We start from the raw sequence: 21,589 nt of genomic DNA, 5'->3' as shown, positions 1-21,589 counted from the left end.
TTCCCTTAATATCCAAAAATCTATCAATCTCTGTCTTGAATATATTCAATGACTCCGCTGCCACAGCCCTCTGGGGTAGAGAATTCCAAAGATTCACAACCCTCTGAGTGAAGAAATTCCTCCTTATCTCAGTCCTAAATGGCCGACCCCTTATTCTGAGACTGTGACCCCTGGTTCTAGACTCCCCAGCCAGGGGAAACATCCTCCCTGCATCTACCCTGGCAAGCCCTGTAAGAATTTTGTATGTTTCAGTGAGATCACCTCTCATTCTTCTAAACTCTAGAGAATATAGTCCTAGTCTACTCAATCTCTCCTCATAGGACAATCCCCCCATCCCAGGAATCAGTCTGGTGAACCTTCATTGCACTCCCTCTATGGCAAGTATATTTAGCCTCCCTGCTACCTACCTAATATTGTTTCTTAAAAGTATACATATTGTAAATCTCATGTGACTGATTAATGTGCAATCCTCGGCATGCTTAAGTGTTAGCTGTGGCTTAGTTGGTAGCACTCTAGCATTAGAAGGTTGTGGGTTCAAGTCCCACTCTAGAGACTTGAGTACATAAGCGAGGCTGACACTTCAGTGCAGTTCTCGGGGAGTGCTGCACTGTTGGAGGTGCCATCTTTCGGATGAGATGTTAAAATGATGTCCCGTCTACTCTTTCAGGTGGATGCAAAAGATCCTATGGCACTATTTTGAAGAAGAGCAAGGGGAGTTCTCCCCAGTGGCCTGGCCAATATTTATCCCACAACCAACACTTAAAAACACCTCATTATCACATTGCTGTTTGTGGGACCTTGCAAATTGGCTGCCACATTTCCTACATTACATCAGTGACTACAGTTCAAAAGTACATAATTGGCTGTAAAGCACTTTGGGGTATCTTGAGCTTGTGAAAGGCACTATATAAATGCAAGTCTGTCTTTCTTTCTTACTACATCACTATATTCATTTGTAGCAGAAATCCACAAAAGCAAACAACAAGCTCTCAATGTGCAGTAAGAACCAAAAGGCATCCCACCCAGCAATGTGTATTGTGATTCTATTCACCTATATAAATGGTCTGTATTTTGGAAACTTAACTGCAAACATTGTTGGAGTGTTGGAGTGTTCACTTACAAGTCAAAATATAATAAAATGAAGAATGGTGAATTTTAAGCTGCCGTCACAATACAATTAACACTAATTAAGAGGCAAAGACAAATTTGCTGGCCTGTTTCTAAAACTGTCCAATTTTGGGGGGGAATGTGGACGATGTTGTTTGTTTTCTTTCTCACCTAACACAGTGTGGGCATGCGCACTCATCTCCTGAGCTGACAAAGAACAAACATGACAGAGTAGCTTCTGATGTGGCCCCCTTCTATTGTTCCCTGCTTCTGCCAAGAAGAGGCACGTCCTATGGGAAAGCATGGAGAGAAAAATGCAGATTGTGGCATGGCGAGTCTGAAAAGAAGAGAGAATGCATTAAAAATGGAGAAGAGGGAAAGTTGAAATATGTCTACTTTTCACCTTGATATGCAGCACAGTGTATAACATGCAAACATGCTGAAAGGGTTAAAAGCTGAAAACCGGGCAGCTATGGAGTGGTTAGAGCTTAGATTTTTTTTTGATAAGAGTATTAAGAGCTCCAAAACTGAAATAGAGAGTGGGCCCATTCTTGGTCTTTCTCTGTTTTCGAAATTATGGGTTCCACAGTGTGGGTAGCTTGAAAGTGAGATGACTCATTCGGCCTCACCACTAATTGCTGCTAAGGTTATCCCACAGATCGAGTGATGCTAAACCACACCAGAGATCACTGTTGATGGGGCGATACAAAGCGGAGCTGTTGGCAAAAATATGTACAGTATATGGTTAGTGACAGTGAGAGCCCAGTCATTTCCAAACAGTGGTGGGCCGGCTCCCAATTTGTCTCCAGGTGATAGTTGTGATGCGAATACTTCTAAAAGGTATATCAAAATTATTAGTTTCAGTAGCATCTGGTTGATTCAGTATTAGTCAGTTCAATGGGAGGTCTATATCGTGTCAAAAATATCAAAATACTGTATTAACATCATCAACATGTATCAGTCTTTTCAGTAATTTATCACTTTCTGTTTACCTCAGCAGTTTCATTGGAGGCACAGAAGTCTGTGTAGATGTGTGGGAAATAATAGTTAGTAAAATATCCAGAGGAAAATGATAGAAAATCACAAGATGGTAACTCAATTAAGGGGCCCAGATTGCAGTGTTAAAGAGAGTAACTGAAGGGGTAAGATTTGTGAATGTTAAGAAACTTTGGTAATGTTCATGGCACTGACCCCAAGAGTTACTATCTCCCTTAACACTCACAGTTGTGTTGTAGAGAGTGACTATTACCTTCAAAATATGTCAATGTCTAGGCTCCCTCATGGAGAATGGCACTTGTGTGAGATATCAGTGGCTTGCCAGTGTCTGAAGAATAGCACTCAGCAAGAGTTGGCACTGTCAAGAGAGGAGAGGAAAGAAACTCAGAAAATTAAACAAAAGGTCTGAGTAGGGAAAGGATTACATTTTGGAAGGGTCCACTGGTAACTGCATCTGTCTAGAGCTTACAATCATTTTGTGTTGTGGCATCATCTAGCATCTAGTAAAATTATTACACAGAAGCTTTTGAGCTCTGTTCTGTGCTGACATTAAAACTCATTGCACAGGCTCCTGTTCAAAACTCGTTCTTTCCCCAAGACTTCACAACTGTGGAACTCCTTATTTCCCTCAGTTTTTCTTTCCTGCTGCAACCTTCCGGTTTTCAAAACCCAAGCTTGGCATTGCCTACTCACTACTTCCTGATTTACATAGACTTCTGTTGTATAGTTTCCAACCTTGGTGGAGTGTTGCATTAAGTGCCTTGGCTTCTCGCCTTAGTTTCTCAAGATCAAAAATATGTAATATGATGATTTTATCCATGCCCTCAGTGCAAACTGCACCACAAATATTATCAAAACATGCAACAGTGGAAATGACCTTAGCTCTTCCAGGGTTGAGCAATTATGGTACCTCCAGTAAAACGCTTACAGCTCCCTTTTAACAAACTCTGTTTAACACAATGTAATTTGATACTTGATTTGAACACTTAAGGGTGTGTAAAGTAAATGAAATTACTTAGATTAAAGACTATCAAAGATTTTTTATATGTAAAACCCTATTAAAGCCTTTTGGAGATACAAAGAAAATTATAGTGGAGACCTTGGTTTGGCCCCAGGGATGTAAATTATGTCCTCTCAGCCATCCAAAATCACAGGTGCTGGCTGATAGTTAGTGCGGGTATAAAGAAACAAGGTAGTTGATAAAGAGAATAACTACTCCTGGAAGGAATCCAACAATGTGGAAGATTTTACCGTCTCTTCAGTGCAACTTCTAAGCGGAGTGGCTGTGTCAGCAAAAGTCTCTCCCTTGAAACAGGCTCATTCTTGGGAAAACATAAATATGAAAGTGAGAACTTTAAAAACGATTCCGTTGAACAGTTTATTATGACAATAAAGTGATTTTGTAGCAAGGAAAAGGAGTAGAATTCAGGAGCAGGAACATTATAATAGCTTGCTTGATCTAAGACAATGGGAGTTGTGTCAAGACCTAAAGTTAGATGTTTCGTCAAGAAGCAGATTGCTCCTCACTTACCGATTTTAAACTCCTTCAAAGCCACTTCTTGTCCACTGATTATTTTGTTTTCTTTAAGTCACATTTCTGCTTTTGTCCATAAAATAATCCACACTTCTCAGAATAGGACTTCTTTCATTTTTGCCTCTTCATTCTCCTCCTTTCTGCACAAATGCTGGTTTCGGTTTCTTCCTTTAAACGGTTTTAATTATATATTGAATCCAGTGCATAAATTAAAGGGGGTCTCTTTTTATGTTTGTGGGAAAGGAAAAGAGCCTTGTTTCATTCTGTCATGATGCAGACAAATCAATGCAATGATTTGATCAACGATTTGATGAATAATTTTGACACAACTTACATGGTTGCATTGTGGTTGAAAACAAGAGTTTTGTCAAACACTTTCCATAAAGATGGTGCGCCATTAAAGATGTAAATGAACAAACAAAACAGTTGAATTGGCCCCTGACAGGGACTCAGCCTTGCTCTGTGAGCTCTAGTCACCCAACCTTTTGGGATGAAGAAAACTGAAAGAAATGTTTATTATTTGAATTGAGTTTTGTGGTCATTCTGTAAATATAAGGGAAATTGAACGGCCTAACTTTGTTCAGCACTGTTCGTTTGATGCAAGGACAGACAATATTTCAGACAGCAGCAGTACGGTGCACCTTACAACCCAGGTCCCCCTTGAGAGCAAATCATTTTTCTTTCTGCCCCCAACCTGCATATTACCAAATAAATAATATACAATTAGTAATTAGAGTTAAATTATTTCTAAGCTGCTTTCTGTTTTGAAAAGGGCAAGGCTGGATGGCATCTATTTTAATGCAAGGAGTCTTGCAAATAAGGTGGATGAACTGAAGGTGTTGATAAACACATGGGAGTATGATATTGTTGCTATCACGGAGACATGGTTGAGGGAGGGGCAAGACTGGCAGCTCAATATTCCGGGGTACAGAATCTTCAGGCGAGACAGAGGGGGAGGTATAAGAGGAGGGGGTGTCGCAATATTAATTAAGGAGTCAATTACTGCAGTAAGGAGGGATGATATATTAGCAGGTTCCTCTAATGAGGCCATATGGGTGGAGCTTAAAAACAAAAAGGGGGCAAGCACTTTGCTGGGAGTGTACTATAGGCCTCCAAACAGTCAGGGGGAGATAGAGGAACAGATATGTAGGCAAATCTCAGAGAAATGTGCAAATAATAGGGTAATAATAATGGGGGATTTCAACTTCCCCAATATTAACTGGGATAGTCAGAGTGTGAAAGGCTCAGAGGGTGTAGAATTCTTAAAGTGCATCCAGGAGAGCTTTTTGAGCCAGCATGTAGAAAGTCCTACAAGAGAGGGGGCGGTACTGGACCTAATTCTAGGGAATGTGGCCGGCCAAGTGGAAAAAGTGCTAGTAGGTGAGCACTTTGGTGATAGTGACCATAATATGGTAAGATTTAAGGTGGTCATGGAAAAGGACAGGGATGGGCCGGAAATAAAGGTTCTAAATTGGGGGAAGGCCGATTTTAATAGGATAAGGCAGGATCTGGCCAAAATGGACTGGGATCAGCTACTTGTAGGAAAATCCACATCGGAGCAATGGGAGGCTTTCAGAAGGGAGATTGAGATCATACAATGGCAACATGTTACCGTAAAGGTCAAGGGTGGTTCCAAAAACCACAGGGAACCTTGGATGTCAGGGGATACACGAGAATGGATTAGGAAAAAAAGGAGGGCTTTTGGTAGATACAAAAGACTAAAGACGGAGGAAGCCCTAGAGGAGTACAAAAAGTGCAGGGGGATACTTAAAAAAGAAATTAGGAGATCAAGGAGGGGCCATGAAATAACACTGGCGAGCAAAATAAAGGAAAATCCTAAGATGTTTTATAAGTATATTAAGGGTAAGAGGATAACTAGGGAAAAAATAGGGCCCATTAGGGACAAAAGTGGCAATCTGTGTGTGGAGCCGGAAGATGTAGGAGGGGTTCTAAATGAATTTTTTGCATCTGTTTTCACTATGGAGAAGGACGATATAGACATAGAAATAGGGTGGGGGGACTGTGATATGCTCGAACATATTAACATCGAGAGGGAGGAGGTATTGGCGGTTTTAGCTGGCCTAAAAATGGATAAATCCCCAGGCCCGGATGAAATGTATCCCAGGCTGCTGTGTGAGGCAAAGGAAGAGATTGCGGGGGCTCTAACACATATATTCAGGACCTCTCTGGCCACAGGGGATGTGCCAGAGGACTGGAGAACCGCTAATGTAGTACCATTATTCAAGAAGGGTAGTAGGGAAAAACCGGGGAACTACAGGCCAGTGAGCCTAACATCAGTGGTAGGAAAATTATTGGAAAAAATTCTGAGGGACAAAATTTGTCTCCACTTGGAGAGGCAAGGATTAATCAGGGATAGTCAACATGGCTTTGTCAAGGGAAGATCATGTCTGACTAATTTGATTGAATTTTTTGAGGGGGTGACTAGGTGTGTGGATGAGGGTAACGCAGTGGATGTGGTATACATGGATTTCAGAAGGCCTTCGATAAAGTCCCGCACAGGAGACTGGTCAAGAAGGTAAGAGCCCATGGAATCCAGGGTGCCTTGGCACATTGGATACAAAACTGGCTTAGTGGCAGAAGGCAGAGGGTGATGGTCGAAGGTTGTTTTTGTGACTGGAAGCCTGTGGCCAGTGGGGTACCACAGGGATCGGTGCTGGGTCCCTTGCTGTTTGTGGTCTACATTAATGACTTGGATATGAATGTAAAAGGTATGATCAGTAAGTTCGCGGATGATACAAAAATTGGTAGGGTGGTAAATAGCGAGGAGGGTAGCCTCAGTCTGCAGGACGATATAGATGGGTTGGTCAGATGGGCGGAACAGTGGCAAATGGAATTTAACCCGGAAAAGTGCGAGGTGATGCACTTTGGGGGGACTAACAAGGCAAGGGAATACACAATAAATGGAAAGACCCTAGGCAAGACGGAGGGTCAGAGGGATCTGGGTGTGCAAGTACACAGATCCCTGAAGGCGGCGGAACAGGTGGATAAGGTGGTAAAAAAGGCATATGGGATACTTGCCTTCATTAGCCGAGGCATTGAATATAAGAGCAAGGAGGTTATGATGGAGCTGTATAAAACACTGGTTAGGCCACAGCTGGAATACTGTGTGCAGTTCTGGTCGCCACACTACAGGAAGGATGTGATCGCGTTAGAGAGGGTGCAGAGGAGGTTCACCAGGATGTTACCAGGGCTGGAGCGCTTCAGCTATGAAGAGAGACTGGGCAGATTGGGTTTGTTTTCCTTGGAGCAGAGGAGGCTGAGGGGGGACATGATTGAGGTGTACAAAATTGTGAGGGGCATAGATAGGATGGATGCTGAGGAGCTTTTTCCCTTAGTAGAGGGGTCAATAACTAGGGGGCATAGATTCAAGGTAAAGGGCGGGAGGTTTAGAGGGGATTTGAGAAAGAACTTTTTCACCCAGAGGGTGGTTGGAGTCTGGAACTCACTGTCTGAAAGTGTTGTGGAGGCAGGAACCCTCACAACATTTAAGAAGCATTTGGATGAGCACTTGAAATGCCATAGCATACAAGGCTACGGACCAAATGCTGGAATATGGGATTAGATTAGACAGGGCTTGATGGCCGGCGCGGACACGATGGGCCGAAGGGCCTCTATCCGTGCTGTATTACTCTATGACTCTATGACTCTATGACTTCCTGATATCAGTCTTAAATTTGCTATTAGACTCTTCAGCAGTTAAAATACAGCAAAGATACTATTCACTCACTGGAATTTCATGATTGTGATTATTCCAGGGTATCACACAATGGGCAGTTATCGGTTTGCTCCCTCACCACCTTTTCAGCCAAACAGGAAACTAAGTTTCACTCTTGTGACCACATTAGGGCAACCTTCTCTTTTATCACCAGACACTGAATTGATAATGAACACACACTACTGTCCATCGTTGACAACAGCCTTTGTTGCAGGCACTTGATCTAGTTACCGAACTCACCCAACTTCTCAGTTCAAAATTACATCTGTCAGTATTAAGGAAACTCAGTCACATAATTATATACCAAGTCTGCATACGCTAAATAATAACATAATTAAAATCACCATAACTTCAGTTATTTGATGTCCAAATGTGCCGAAACAATCTGGGCAGGAATTTCTAATTTTGTGGAATCCTGGCGCATCTTCGATGAGATGCGAGTTGCACCTGTCACAAGGATGTACCCGAACCCCGCTCAATTTTCCAGGATCATGGATTATTTGCATTTTTTGAGGTGAGCTCCCTGACATCTGCTAGAGAGTCTGTTTGGGTGGGAGAGCAGAGGTCCCCTGCAGTCGACCTCAGAGACCGGCTGAAATATAGCGTGGCTGGCAGCCTCTCTCCCAGCCAAAGAAGTGGAAACATTTTCTTTAGAGTTTGAAAAAAAAAGTGCCTGAGCCCGTACAATTGATCAGCCTACAATTGATTGTGCCCATCAAAGAATGAGAAATATGTTGTATGATGTTTTCCCATCATTTGCATGTAATTTTAATATGCCCACCCATATATGGGATGATATATTATAAACCTGAAGTCACTGCCATTGAAAAATGCCGGAAGTAACGGGCCAGAGGGAAGCTGGTGGAACAGTTCCCGAAGAAGTTGTCTGCCCTTCTTAAATTGTGCCGTGGTTTTTTTTTATTTCCACCTGAAGAGACTGATTGTTGGGTCTCAGTTTAATGTCTGATCCGAAAGATGGAAGCTCCTACAATGCAGCACTCCCTTAGTACCGTATTGTGCTGACGTGTCAGCTGAGATTAATGTGTTCAAGTTCCACCCATAACCTTCTGCCTCAAAGGCAAGAAAGAAGAAGGAAGCAAGAAGTTGCATTTATATAGCACCTTTCATGACCTCAGAACATCCCAAAGAGTTTTACAGCCAATGAAGTATTTTTGAAGTGTAGTCACTGTTGTAATGTAGGAATCATTACAGCCAATTTGCGCACAGCAAGGTCCCATAAATGGCAATGAAATAAATGACCAGATCATCTGTTTTTAGGTGTTGGTTGAGGGATAAACATTGGCCAGGATACCTGGACAATTCACCTGTTCTTCTTCGAATAGGACCGTGGTATCGTTTACGTCCCCCTGAGAGGACAAACGGGTTTAACGCCTCATCCAAAAGATGTCACCTCCGACAGTGCAGCACTCCCTCAGAACTGCACTAAAATGCCGGCCTAGATTATGCGCTCAAGTCTGCTACCACTGAGCCAAACTGATACTTTTCGGAGAAACATATTAAAATGGTACTCCTCACTAGCTGCAGTTTTACTGCAGCTGCTATTAGGCACTGACACTGAGATTGTGGGCACTACCAGTGGCCTTGGGATCCACAGGCAAAGGCGGTCAAAATTTGATGTTTCCATCACTATCCAGGGACCCTCCCCCCTCTCCCTCACGTGCATTGGACAAGGTTTGGCTGTAATGTCCTAGAGTCAAGCAACTTGCCGACATTCACTATGTGGGGCCACGAATGAAAAATGAACAATTGAATTTTAAAAATTGTATTCGAAAGAAAGCTCAAGGCCAATACACAGTGGAGTATCCCTTTAATAATTTTATCGAATGCTTTCTCAGAAAGCAGATAGGGGATTAGAAAATTGTTGTGGCACCCTTAATAGCACATTGTAGTAGTTAGCTGCTGCTCCACAACAAAGCTATAAGCTTTGGATTGCTGGCCATTTCCACTGAATTCTGAGTTGAACCACACTGTCTTGGGAGGGTACCAGAGCAGCACAGCCAAGATAGGGAATTCAAAGCTATGAGAGTTCATGGGTGCCGTCCACATTCAGCATATCAGCATTCTGCAGCATCAAATAACCCAAACTAGAAGATGGAACAGACTGCCACCTAGTGAATGATGGCTCAGTTGAAGCATCTGAAAGGAAATTGGATCGATTCCTGATTCAATATGGGGCTATGGATTTAGTTGGGAAAAAGATGAAAACTGATTAGACTGGATTCCGACCAAAGTCTCAGCGATAGGACGAGCTGCATGGGCTGAATTTATTTCTACTTACTTATGTTCATATAAATGCTTATTTAAAAACTGAACATAGGAAGAAAATTCAAAATTAGGTTGTTGTTTAATTTGGCCAATGCAGTAATGTACAGATGGTAAAGCTTGTGAAATGATTGTACAACTTAGTCACTCTGAGTGGAAGCTTAATTTGAAAGGGATGTTAGAAATCTGTAGCTTTATTCACTTGTAAAATCACTTCCCTAACAAATGGACATGTGCAGATACATTCAATAAAATTTATCTTGGATCACATTAAAGTGTTGGCTCAGCCACTGAGGTTCTTACAAAAGCCTCCAAGAAGCTGTTGCTGATGTTTTTGTGCTGTTTTTCAGCTGGAGGAAGGTCATTTCCGTTATTCACAATGTAACTTTCACTCATCTGGGCCAGGTCATCTGGCAGAGGGAACGAAAACTGACAACCTCAGAGGGTGGAAGGGGTTTGTTCTGGTGAGTTGGTAAAGGTGCGTTTGTGGAATTTGCCGTATGCTAGACTGACCCATTCTCCTCACCATGGTGCAGGGGTGGCGGGGTTGTGGGGGTGGGGGGCGGTGGTTGGAGAAAGCTAATACTGGAGGTGATAGCTTTTTCCAAAATGGGAGGAAGTGAATTACACCTTTCTTTAAATAGATATTAGTCCCAAGTCAGGCAAAAATAAGGTTGAAATAAAAGCAGAAAATGCTGAAAATACTCAGCAGGTCCGGCAGCATCTGTGGAGAAACAGAGTTAATGGCCCAGAAATTCGGGTCGGGGGCTTTCCACGGGTGTAAGCCCCCGACCTGCACTTACCTTGCGTGCCGGCCGTTGAGCTGTGGGCCCGCGTGGAATTCCGATCCGGGGCCTGGTCCAGCTGCCGACGCGCAGTGCTTGCGTATCCCAGGGGTGCAGTTAGTTCGATGCGTCCCCTGGCATCACGTGGGCCATGGGCAGCCAATCGGAGCAGGGAATGCTCCATTCATAAGTCTGACAGGAAGTGCTGTCAAGACTTATAAATACTACGGCTCCAAAATAGCACTAAATCTTCAAATAATTTTTTTTAAATCACATTTTTTAAATAAACTATAAATTACATGAAATAACTATTTTAAACAATAATTTAAATTTTTGAAAAAAATAATTTTATTTTCTAACGGGGCTAAAAATAAACTTACCTTGCTTTAAAGTATGTAAAAGTAATAAACCTGTGGAACGCCTGCTTTTTATATTTCTAACTTCTGCAGACTTACCCTCCCGGGAAAACCTGTAAAAAAGACCGAAGTTCAAAGCACACGCGCAGCCTCCCCTGCGCACGCGTTCGACCTCTGAACCCCTGCTTTCAGGGGAACGGAAGTGCCGGTTTCCCGCGCATGCGCAGTGCATGCAGGAAACCGGCACTTCCATTGGGCCTACGGGTGAGTACCCCGTGCGTACTCACCCGTGGAGACCCGAATTTGTGGGCCAATGTTTCAGGTCGATGACCCTTCGTCAGGTTGTGCTGGCTCAACTGTTCAAGGGTCAGGATGTGCTGAATTTTGAAATTTGAATAAGCCACAGGCACAGGGAAAGTTTGCTCAGAGTGTATACCTGGCTGGGGAGCACAACATCCAGTGAAGCAGCAGCTTTTAAAGGGCTGCAGGTCACCATAAAAGGGGAAGGTGTGGTGATGCATAAAATTGAACTAATTGTTCATAGTGGCACAGCAGAGATGAATGGGTAACAGTTGTTCCTTTGATACTGAATAATTGAAGGCCCTGCTACAGAAGGTGCAGCAAAGAAAGGTGGCCTTACTTGGAGCTGCAGTCCACCATCCACTAACAGCACAGTATTGGTGGATGGTCACTGATCAAGTCAGTGCAATCACTCAACTCCCTCATATCTGGCTGTGTGAAGAAGAGGTTTAGTAGTATCAGGTGCAAGGTGAAGGTAGGTTTGCTCCTCAGATCTGGTGGAGGTGGCAAACAAGAAAGAGCAAAGAGATGTGGCATCAGTCAAGGTGCTCCTCTGCTGAACCTTTCCACAACCTGTCTTGACTCCTCTACTGCCTCCATGTTGTTAGACTGCGTGTCCAATATCGAGTCTTGAATGAGCCAGTCAAAATTTCCTCCAGCTAAATGTTGGTTAGACAAAAGCCCACATCCTAAGTTCTATATCCTTGCCACGAATTCCATCACCCTCCCCGGCATTGTCTCAGGCTAAATCAGACTGATCACATGGTAATGTATTCGACCCTGAGTTGAGTTTCCGAACCCTTATCCTTTCCATCATAAAGAAACCTACTTCCACTTCCATAACATCAACCAACTCCATTCTAATCCTGAGCCTTTCTGCTGCTGAAACCTTCATCCATGCCTTTGTTAACTGACTAAACTGTTCTAATGGTCACCTGGCTGGCCTCCCATCCTCTACCCTCTGTAAACTGCTGCCCTTATCCTATCCCACACCAAGTCCCACTCGCCCATCATTGACCTACATTGGAGCTCGGTCCCCTAAAGACTCAAATTTAAAATTCTCATCCTGGTGAGACTTCAGGAGGACATAGACAGGCTGGTGGAATGGGCGGACACGTGGCAGATGAAATTTAATGCAGAAAAGTGCAAAGTGATACATTTTGGTACGAAGAACGAGGAGAGGCAATATAAACTAAAGGGTACAATTCTAAAGGGGGTGTATGAACAGAGAGACCTGGGGCTATATATGCACAAATCGTTAAAGGTGGCAGGGCAGGGTGAGAAAGCGGTTAAAAGTGGATCCTGGGCTTCATAAATAGAGGCATAGAGTACAAAAGCAAGGAAGTTATGATGTACCTTTATAAAACACTGGTCCGACCTCAACTGGAGTATTGTTTCCAATTCTGGGCACCGCACTTTAGGAAGGATATGAAGGCCTTAGAGAGGGTGCAGAAAAGATTTACAAGAACGGTTCCAGGGATGAGGGACTTCAGTTACGTAGATAGACTGGAGAAGCTGGGGTTGTTCTCCTTAGAGCAGAGAAGATTGAGAGGAGATTTGATAGAGGTGTTCAAAATCATGAGGGGTCTCGACAGGGTAGATAGAGAGAAACTGTTCCCATTGGCTAAAAGCTCGAGAACCAGAGGACACAGATTTAAGGTGATTGGCAGAAGAACCAGAGACGACATGAGGAAATTCTTATTTACGCAGCGAGTGGTTAGGATCTGGAATGCACTGCCTGAAAGGGTGGTGGAGGCAGATTCAATCGTGGCTTTCAAAAGGGAATTGGATAAACACCTGAAGGAAAACATTTTGCAGGGCTATGAATTATCTGTACATAAACCAGTTGGTAAACAGCAGTAAACAGGGGATGGTAGCATAGTGGTTATGTTACTGGACTAGTAATCCAGAGACCTGGACTAATAATCCAGTAGACGTGAGTTCAAATCACATGGCAAATGGGGAATTTAAATTCAGTTAATTCAATAAATCTGGAATAATTACTAATATCAGTAATTGTCATAAAAATCCACCTGGTTCACTAATGTCCTTTAGGGAAGGAAATCTGCCATGGTTACTTGGTCTGGCCTATTTGTGACTCTAGACCCACAGCAAGCCACTCAATTGTTCACAACCGCTACGAAAAACAATCATAAGAATAAAACCGGATGGACCACCCGGAATCGACCTCGGCACCAGCTTTGGACACGACAACAGCGCACCCAGCCCAGTCGAGCCTGCAAAGTCCTCCTCACTAACATCTAGTGACTTGTGCAAAATTGGGAGAGCTGTCCCACAGACTAGTCAAGCAACAGCCTGACATAATCATACCTTTCAGCCAATGTCCCAGATTCTTCCATCACCATCTCTGGGTATGTTCTGTCCCACCGGCAGGACAGACCAACCAGAGGTGGCGGCACAGTGGTATACAGTCGGGAGTGAGTGGCCCTGGGAGTCCTCAACATTGACTCCGGACCCCATGAAGTCTCATGGCTCCAGGTCAAGCATGGGCAAGGAAACCTCCTGCTGATTACCACCTACCGCCCTCAGCTGATGAATCATGTTGAAAACCATTTGGAAGAAGCACTGAGGGTAGCAAGGGCACACTCTGGGTAGGGGACTTCAATGTCCATCACCAAGAGTGGCTCGGTAGCACCACTACTGACTGAGCTGGCCGAGTCCTGAAGGACATAGCTGCCAGACGAGGACTGCGGCAGGTGGTGAGAGAACCAACATGAGGGAAAAACCTACTTGACCTCATCTTCACCAATCTACCTGCCACAGATGCATCTGTCCATGACAGTATTGGTAGCAGTGACCACCGCACAGTCTTGTGGAGACAAAGTCCTGTCTTCACACTGAGGATACCCTCCATCATGTGTGCACTACCACCGTGCCAAATGGGATAGATTCAGAACAGATCTAGCAGCTCAAAACTGGGCATCCATGAGGCGCTGTGAGCCATCAGCAGCAGCAGAATTGTATTCCACCACAATCTGTAACCTCATGGCCCGGCATATCCCTCACTCTACCATTACCATCAAGCCAGGGAACCAACCCGTGTTCAATGAGAAGTGTAGAAGAGCATACCAGGAGCAGCACCAGGCATACCTATAAATGAGGTGCCAACCTGGGGAAGCTGCAACACAGGACTACATGCATGAGAAGCAGCATGCTATAGACAGAGCTAAGCGATCCCACAATCAACGGATCAGATCAAAGCTCTGCAGTCCTGCTACATCCAGTCATGAATGGTGGTGGACCATTAAACAACTAACGGGAGGAGGAGGCTCCATGAGCATCCCCATCCTCAATGATGATGGAGACCAGCACACGAGTGCAAAAGACAAGGCTAAAGCATTTGCAACCATCTTCAGCCAGAAGTGCCGAGTGGATGATTCATATCGGCCTCCTCCTGAGGTCCCCACCATCACTGAAGCCAGTCTTTAGCCAATTCGATTCATTCCACATGATATCAAGAAACTGCTGAGCGCACTCGATACATCAAAGCCTATGGGCCGCAATATCATCCCGGCTGTCGTGCTGAAGATTTGTGCTCCAGAACTAGCCGTGCCTCTAGCCAAGCTGTTCCAGTACAGTTACAACACTGGCATCTACCTGACAATGTGGAAAATTGTCCAGGTATGTCGTGTCCACAAAAAGCAGGACAAATCCAATCCGGCCAATTACCACCCCATCAGTCTGCTCTCAATTATCAGCAAAGTGATGGAAGGTGTCATCGACAGTGCTATCAAGCGGCACTTACTCACCAATAACCTGCTCACTGATGCTCAGTTTGGGTTCCACCAGGACCACTCGGCTCCCGACCTCATTACAGCCTTGGTCCAAACATGGACAAAAGAGCTGAATTCCAGAGGTCAGGCGAGAGTGACTGCCTTTGACATCAAGGCAGCATTTGACCGAGTGTGGCATCAAGGAGCTCTAGTAAAATTGAAGTCAATGGGAATCGGGGGAAAACTCTCCACTGGCTGGAGTCATACCTAGCACAAAGGAAGATGGTTGTGGTTGTTGGAGGTCAATCATCACAGCCCCAGGACATCGCTGCAGGAGTTCCTCAGGGCAGTGTCCTAGGCCCAACCATCTTCAGCTGCTTCATCAATGACCTTCCCTCCATCATATGGTCAGAGTGGGGACGTTCGCTGATGATTTGCACAGTGTTCAGTTCCATTTGCAACTCCTCAGATAATGAAGCAGTCCATGCCCGAATGCAGCAAGACTTGGACAACATTCAGGCTTAGGCTGATAACTGGCAAGTAACATTGGTGCCACACAAGTGCCAGGCAATAACTATCTCCAACAAGCGAGAGTCTAATCACCGCCCCTTGACATTCAATAGCAGTACCATCATCGAATCCCCCACCATAAGCGTCCTGGGGGGTCACCATTGAACAGAAACTTAACTGGACCAGCCACATAAATACTGTGGCTACAAGCGCAGGTCAGAGGCTAGGTATTCAGTGGTGAGTGTCTCGCCTCCTGATCCCTAAAGCCTTTCCACCATCTACAAGGCACAAGTCAGGAATGTGATGGAATACTCTCCACTTGCCTGGATGAGTGCAGCTCCAACAACACTCAAGCAGCTCGACACCATCCAAGGCAAAGCAGCCCTCTTGATTGGCACCCCATCTACCGCCTTAAAAATTCACTCCCTCCACCACCTGGGCAACTTGGCTGCAGTGTGTACCATCTACAAGATGCACTGCAGCAACTCACCGAGGCTTCTTCGGCAGCACCTCCCAAACCCGCGACCTCTACCACCTAGAAGGACAAGGGCAACAGGCACATGGGAACACCACCACCTCCAAGTTCCCCTCCAAGTTACACACCATCCTAACTTGAAAATATATTGACATTCCTTCATCGTCACTGGTTCAAAATCCTGGAACTCCCTCCCTAACAGCACTGTGGGAGTACCTTCACCACACAGACTGCAGCGGTTCAAGAAGGCGGCTCACCACCACCTTCTCAAGGGCAATTAGGGATGGGCAATAAATGTTGGCCTTGCCAGCGATGCCCACATCCGAGGAACGAATATATAAAAAAACACTGCTTTACAAGGGGAAAGTCCCGACAGACCAACCTCCTTGAGTTTTTTTTGAGAAAGTGGCAACCCAAGTGGACTGTGGTAAACTCACCAACATTGTGTACTTCATCTTCTGTAAGGCATTTGATAAAGTCTCACACAAAGGCTACTAACTCAAAGTTGTGGAGATTCAGAGTAAAACGTGGGAATGGATAAGAAATTGGCTGCAGCATAGAAAACAATGGATGTTGGTTAGAAGGATCATGTCAGCTGGGGGCAAGTACTGAGTGAAGTGCCCCAGGGCTCATTGTTGGGACCACTACAATGACTTGGATTCAGAAACTAAATGCAAATTGCAGACACCATCAAACTAGGAGGAAAAGTGAAATTGACGGAGTCAGCCCAGAAATTACAGAATGAATTAAAATACATGAGTGGGCAAAAGAGTAGAAGATGAAATTTAATGCAGGCAAATGTAAAGTAGGCACATAGGTAGGAAAAATGAGTGAATGGTCTCAGGGGTCTGAGTTATGAGGAAAGACTGGAGAGACCTGGGCTTTTCAGCTTATACAAGAGATATGTGGGATGTGATCTTACAGAGGTATGTAGGACAGTAAACGGTATGGAAAAAGTTAATCTGGAATACTACTTTAAATTAAACTGTGAAAGTAGGACAAGGGACATAGGTTCAAACTAGTAAACGATAATTTTAGGACTGTTATCAGATGTTCTTCAAGAAGAGAAGTAATCAGCACTTGTAATGGACTTCCAGATAGAGTAGTGGAGGCGAAAACCTTGAAATAATTTAAGTAACAATTAAATGTAGCAACGGAGGACTGGGGGTGGGGGGTGGTCTTACTGGATGGATGAATTAAGATAGGCTGAATGGCCTTGCTCATCCATAATTTTCTTGCTAATTCAGCCAGAGTTGACGCTTCTAATGGCTGTCCAGTGATCCCTACTGGAAAGCGCATGTCTGGGCATATGGTGAGAACATTTGGAGAACTATCCACCTTTGGATAGCCTGCTGACAATCACTAATTCAAGAACAACGAGTTGAGTGATTTACTGCTAGGTTGCTGACACCGATGGAATTATGCACTTGTATTAATTGGCAGCAGTAGAGGGGAGAAACCTGGGGGAAAACAGCATTCAACTAAATCCATTGTTCAAACGCTTTGCTGTCCTTTCCAATGATTTGTTGCAGCAAGTGTCTTGATATCACTCAGAACCACTCAGAAGATGACATTTTTACTGCCTCTGGGAATTTTTTATGCAAATTGCAGTAAATTAAATTACACTGCATGTGGTAAGTGTCGAAATTCATGGGGCATATCTTGGGCTGTCACATCACGACAAAATCTCTTGATCAATTTATAAATTATAATTAACAGTGTCCCAAAAAAAACCACACTGCACTTTAGGTGATGGTTTCCACATTGTTCTGTTACTGACTGCAAGCTTTTAATTCAGATTTTAGTTATAGTATTTAGGGTCAATTTTCTCAATGTGCACTCCTAGCACAAAGCCTCGCCTGCCAGAAGTGCATCTCAGAAAATTGCGTGCACACTCCCCATGGTTATTGCGTCCTATTAAGGGATGGAATATCATAGGAAATGCACCCACAATTTCCTAAAATGAGCTCCCGGACAGCGAAGCTCTGCTCCAGGAGTGTGCAGTCAGAAAACCCTCATGTTTTGTGTCATTAAGCACTCGGCCTCAAAGCAACATTATTAAATAGACACTTCAGCTTTTCAATCCTGGGGTATTTAGATGCAGAGTTAATTTAATGAAATAAAAAAAATGTTTAAATCAAAATGGTTAAAATTAAGAATTGAGGGCCCAGAAATTAGACCCCGTTGTGCCAATTTTACAGGTGTAAACAGGCGGAACAAGAGCCAATTTGGGGGACCAATGTCCCGCAGCAAAAGGATGCCTGAAAGACGCTCGACCTAATATTGGGGCAGGCCATTTTTCAGCTGTCCCTGGCATCCACCTAAAACAGGCCTCTTACAAATGCAAATGAGGGGCATAATACCTTTTTCAGACCCCCCCCACCTCCTCAGTACTGCACTGGAGTGTCAGCCTAGATTTTTATGCTCAAGTCTTTGGAGTGGGACTTGAACCCACAACTTTCAGACTCAGAGGTGAGAGTGCTGCCCACTGAGCCACAGCTGACACATGCAAATCCAAGTCTTTCTTTCTAGGTCACCATCTCAACAAGAACAACAACTTGTATTTATATAGCGCCTTTAACATAGCAAAACGTCCCCAGGCCCTGCACAGGAGCCTTTTCAAACAAAATTTGACACTGAGCCACATAAGGAGATATTAGGGCAGATGACCAAAAGCTTGGTCAAAGAGGTAGGTTTTAGGGAGCGTCTTAGAGGAGGAAAGAGAGGTAGAGAGGCGGGGAGGTTTAGGGAGGGAATTCCAGAGCTTAGGGCCGTGGCAGCTAAAGGCACGGCTGCCAACGGTGGAGTGATTAAAATCGGAGATGTTTAAGAGGCTAGAATGAAGGAGTGCAGATATCAATTATACTATCCAGAATTGCTGTTCTTTGGAAGCCACAGAATACTTTTGTTTATTTCTATCCATGTTTTGTTGATTTAAAAAATATATATTTTTGTTTAAGGAATAAGTTTGCTGATGACATGATTGCAGAAACTAGCTTGGAGCAGCTGTAACAGCAGAGTGCTGAGTTGATGTGCTGAATTGAAATGATGGTCATTGTAGCTTTTAGAGAGGGGGGAGGGGAATGTGACTCAGCAGATTCACACGTAGTGACAACAGCAATTACATTTCTAAAAGTTATTTGTTGCACGAAGAGCGGTGAGGTGTTTTGGCACAATATATGATAAGGCACAATATAAATGAAAGTATTTTTCTTTACAATTGTTTGATTTTTAAAAGGAGTCTTGATTTCGAAACTGCTTTAAAAATTGTTCTGGTGTTGAGATTTGCTTTTAAAAGGCACCCTAATGGTAAGACTTCCTATTTAATAGAGGTGTTAACGAGGAAACTTTTTAAAAATAGGGCCTCAGTGTTTCCAGAGCTATACAATTACTGTGAAATGGGAGGAACACAGACATTTTTAAAGGATTAACTTAACACGTTTTAAAAAAACATCAAAAACAAAGAAAGCAACTCATTTTTTTTTCTCTGCACAAATAGTTTCCAGAATATTTGATTGTGACGGTCAGGATCTTCACTCCTCTAGGAAAACCATAAGAGTTTTCTCTTTTATTATCACGTTAAACTCTGTCATTTTTTGTGGGATTTGAATTTTGCCACCTTGACAGAAAGAGGGTGCTTGCTGATTCTAATTCTAATGCTAATCTCTGTGAATATTAACGGTTCATTTTAATTTTCATGTAGACTTAATTTGGAGGGACTTTTTTTTCTTTTGTAAATCCATAAAATCAGTACCATTGGAATAACAAAAAGGAAAAGAAAGACTTGCATTTATATAGCGCCTTTCACGACCACCGGATGTCTTAAAGCGCTTTACAGCCAATGAAGTACTTTTGAAGTGTAATCACTGTTGTAATGTGGGAAACGCAGCAGCCAATTTGCGCACAACAAGGCCCCACAAACAACAATGTGAAAATGACCATATCATCTGTTTTTGTTATGTTGGTTGAGGAATAAATATTGGCCAGGACACTGGGGATAACTCCCTTACTCTTCTTCGAAATAGTGCCATGGGATCTTTTACGTCCACTTGAGAGAGCAGACTTGGTTTAACGTCTCATCTGAAAGACGGCACCTCTGACAGTGCAGCACTGCCAGAATATTGATAAAGTAACAGGTTTTACTAAATATGCAGTGAGGACATTCTATAAGTTAGCATTGGGATATTTTGAAGTGATCTCTGTCCCCAGTGAAGAGTTTCCAAATACAGTATTCAAGAGCTAGGCACTGCAGCATCTATGGTAATTGGTGTTTTTGTTCACCTGATCTAAAAGTTCCAGCCTGAGGCCTTCCTGGTTTGAATGACTTAGTATCCATTGAGTCATGAAAACAGTGCCACTTTAAACAGGCCATTTATCTTACTGCACAAACATCTACTTTAATTCGATCATTCTATACAGTTAAGAAAAAAAAGAAAGTCTTGCGTGTATATAGCATCTTTCACAACCACGGATGTCACAAAGCACTTTACAACCAATGAAGTACTTTTTGAAGTGTAGTCACTGTTGTAATGTAGGAAATGTGGCAGCCAATTTGTGCATAGCAAGCTCCCACAAACAGCAATGTGATAATGACCAGATAATGGGGGGAAAATTCAGTTGTTTGCGCCTCCCGTTAGCGCCTTAAGAGGGCGCCAATTGGGGCGCAAAGCAACTAGCGCCCGGGCGCGGCGATGTTTGCGCCGCTCGTGAAATTAACTAGACATTTTGCGGCGGCACTAAACACTACCGCCACGATCTCCTGCACCGGCAGATCGCGACGTCAGTCAAGCGCGCAACGCCCTGTTAGCGCCCCGGACTGGATATTGAGTGGCGCCCCCAGCCTTACCGCCTGCCGCTAGCAACGACAGGTTGAGGGGAGCGTTATGCTGTCAGAAAGGGACTAGGGGAGCGCTATTTAAAGGCGACCGCTTCCTGCCTTTTTTTGTCGGTGACATTTTTGCACCATGCATTCTGAGAGAGAGAGAGATTTCTGGAGAGATTCAACGCTGTGTGAAGGAGTTTTGAATACTGAGCAGCACTTTGCAGGTTTATTTTGATTTGCCCTTCCTTGCTTCGCCAGTGCTCTGAGGTAGCACCTCGCTTCTCGGCCTTTGCACCTTAAGACAGGTGTGAAGCGCCTGATTTAGCGCTCCAATCACCTCCAGGGGCGATAAAAGCCAAGTTTGCTGCCGGAGGCGATAATTAGCACCAGGCGCTAAATTTTGCGCACGGCCGATAATGGCACCCCAAACGGGGCGATACTGAATTTTCCCCCCAATCTGTTTTAGTGATTTTGGTTGAGGGATAAATATTGGCCAGGACACTGGGGATAACTCCCCTGCTCTTCTTCAAAATAGTGCCATGGGATCTTTTACGTCCTCCTGAGAGAGCATATGGGGCCTCGGTTTAACATCTCATCCAAAAGACGGCACCTCCGGCAGTGCAGCACTCCCTCAGTACTGCACTGGAATGTCAGCCTAGATTTTTGTGCTAATGGAGACAACAGTCTGTAACAAAAGCAAAATACTGCGGATGCTGGTAACCTGAAATAAAAGCAGAAAATGCTGGAAATATTCAGCAGGTCAGGCAGCATCTGTGGTGAGAGAGAAACAGAGTTAATGTTTCAGCTTGATGATCTTTCATCAGAACCGTCTATAACAGCTTTCCTGGAGCTAAATAAAAAGTGTTAATTGTTGGGGTGTTATTCATTGAATCACACTTTGATGCAACAAGTTCCATGGATTGCTGGATCTGTAAATGCAAATGCTGTAGT

General features: G+C 43.9%; 1 protein-coding gene across 5 annotated transcripts in view; it reads left to right on the top strand.

Moving 5' to 3' along the window:
- Nucleotides 1-21,589, top strand: part of tcf7 (transcription factor 7) — a 220,318-nt gene that overhangs the window by 143,504 nt on the left and 55,225 nt on the right. For 3 of the 5 annotated variants that reach the window (XM_085995690.1, XM_085995687.1, XM_085995688.1), the window contains exon 4: nt 10,007-10,120. The exons of the other annotated variants lie outside the window; for them this stretch is intronic. In XM_085995690.1, the coding sequence (XP_085851816.1) occupies nt 10,007-10,120 (114 nt within the window). The remainder of the gene's footprint in view (nt 1-10,006; nt 10,121-21,589) is intronic. 5 annotated transcript variants of the gene reach the window in all.

Source organism: Somniosus microcephalus, chromosome 8, assembly GCF_052327205.1.
Source record: "Somniosus microcephalus isolate GS21.2 chromosome 8, FLI_Smic_1.0, whole genome shotgun sequence".
Classification (NCBI taxonomy): domain Eukaryota; kingdom Metazoa; phylum Chordata; class Chondrichthyes; order Squaliformes; family Somniosidae; genus Somniosus; species Somniosus microcephalus.
Note: the sequence above shows the minus strand (reverse complement) of the source record. Positions and strands in the feature narration are given on the sequence as shown.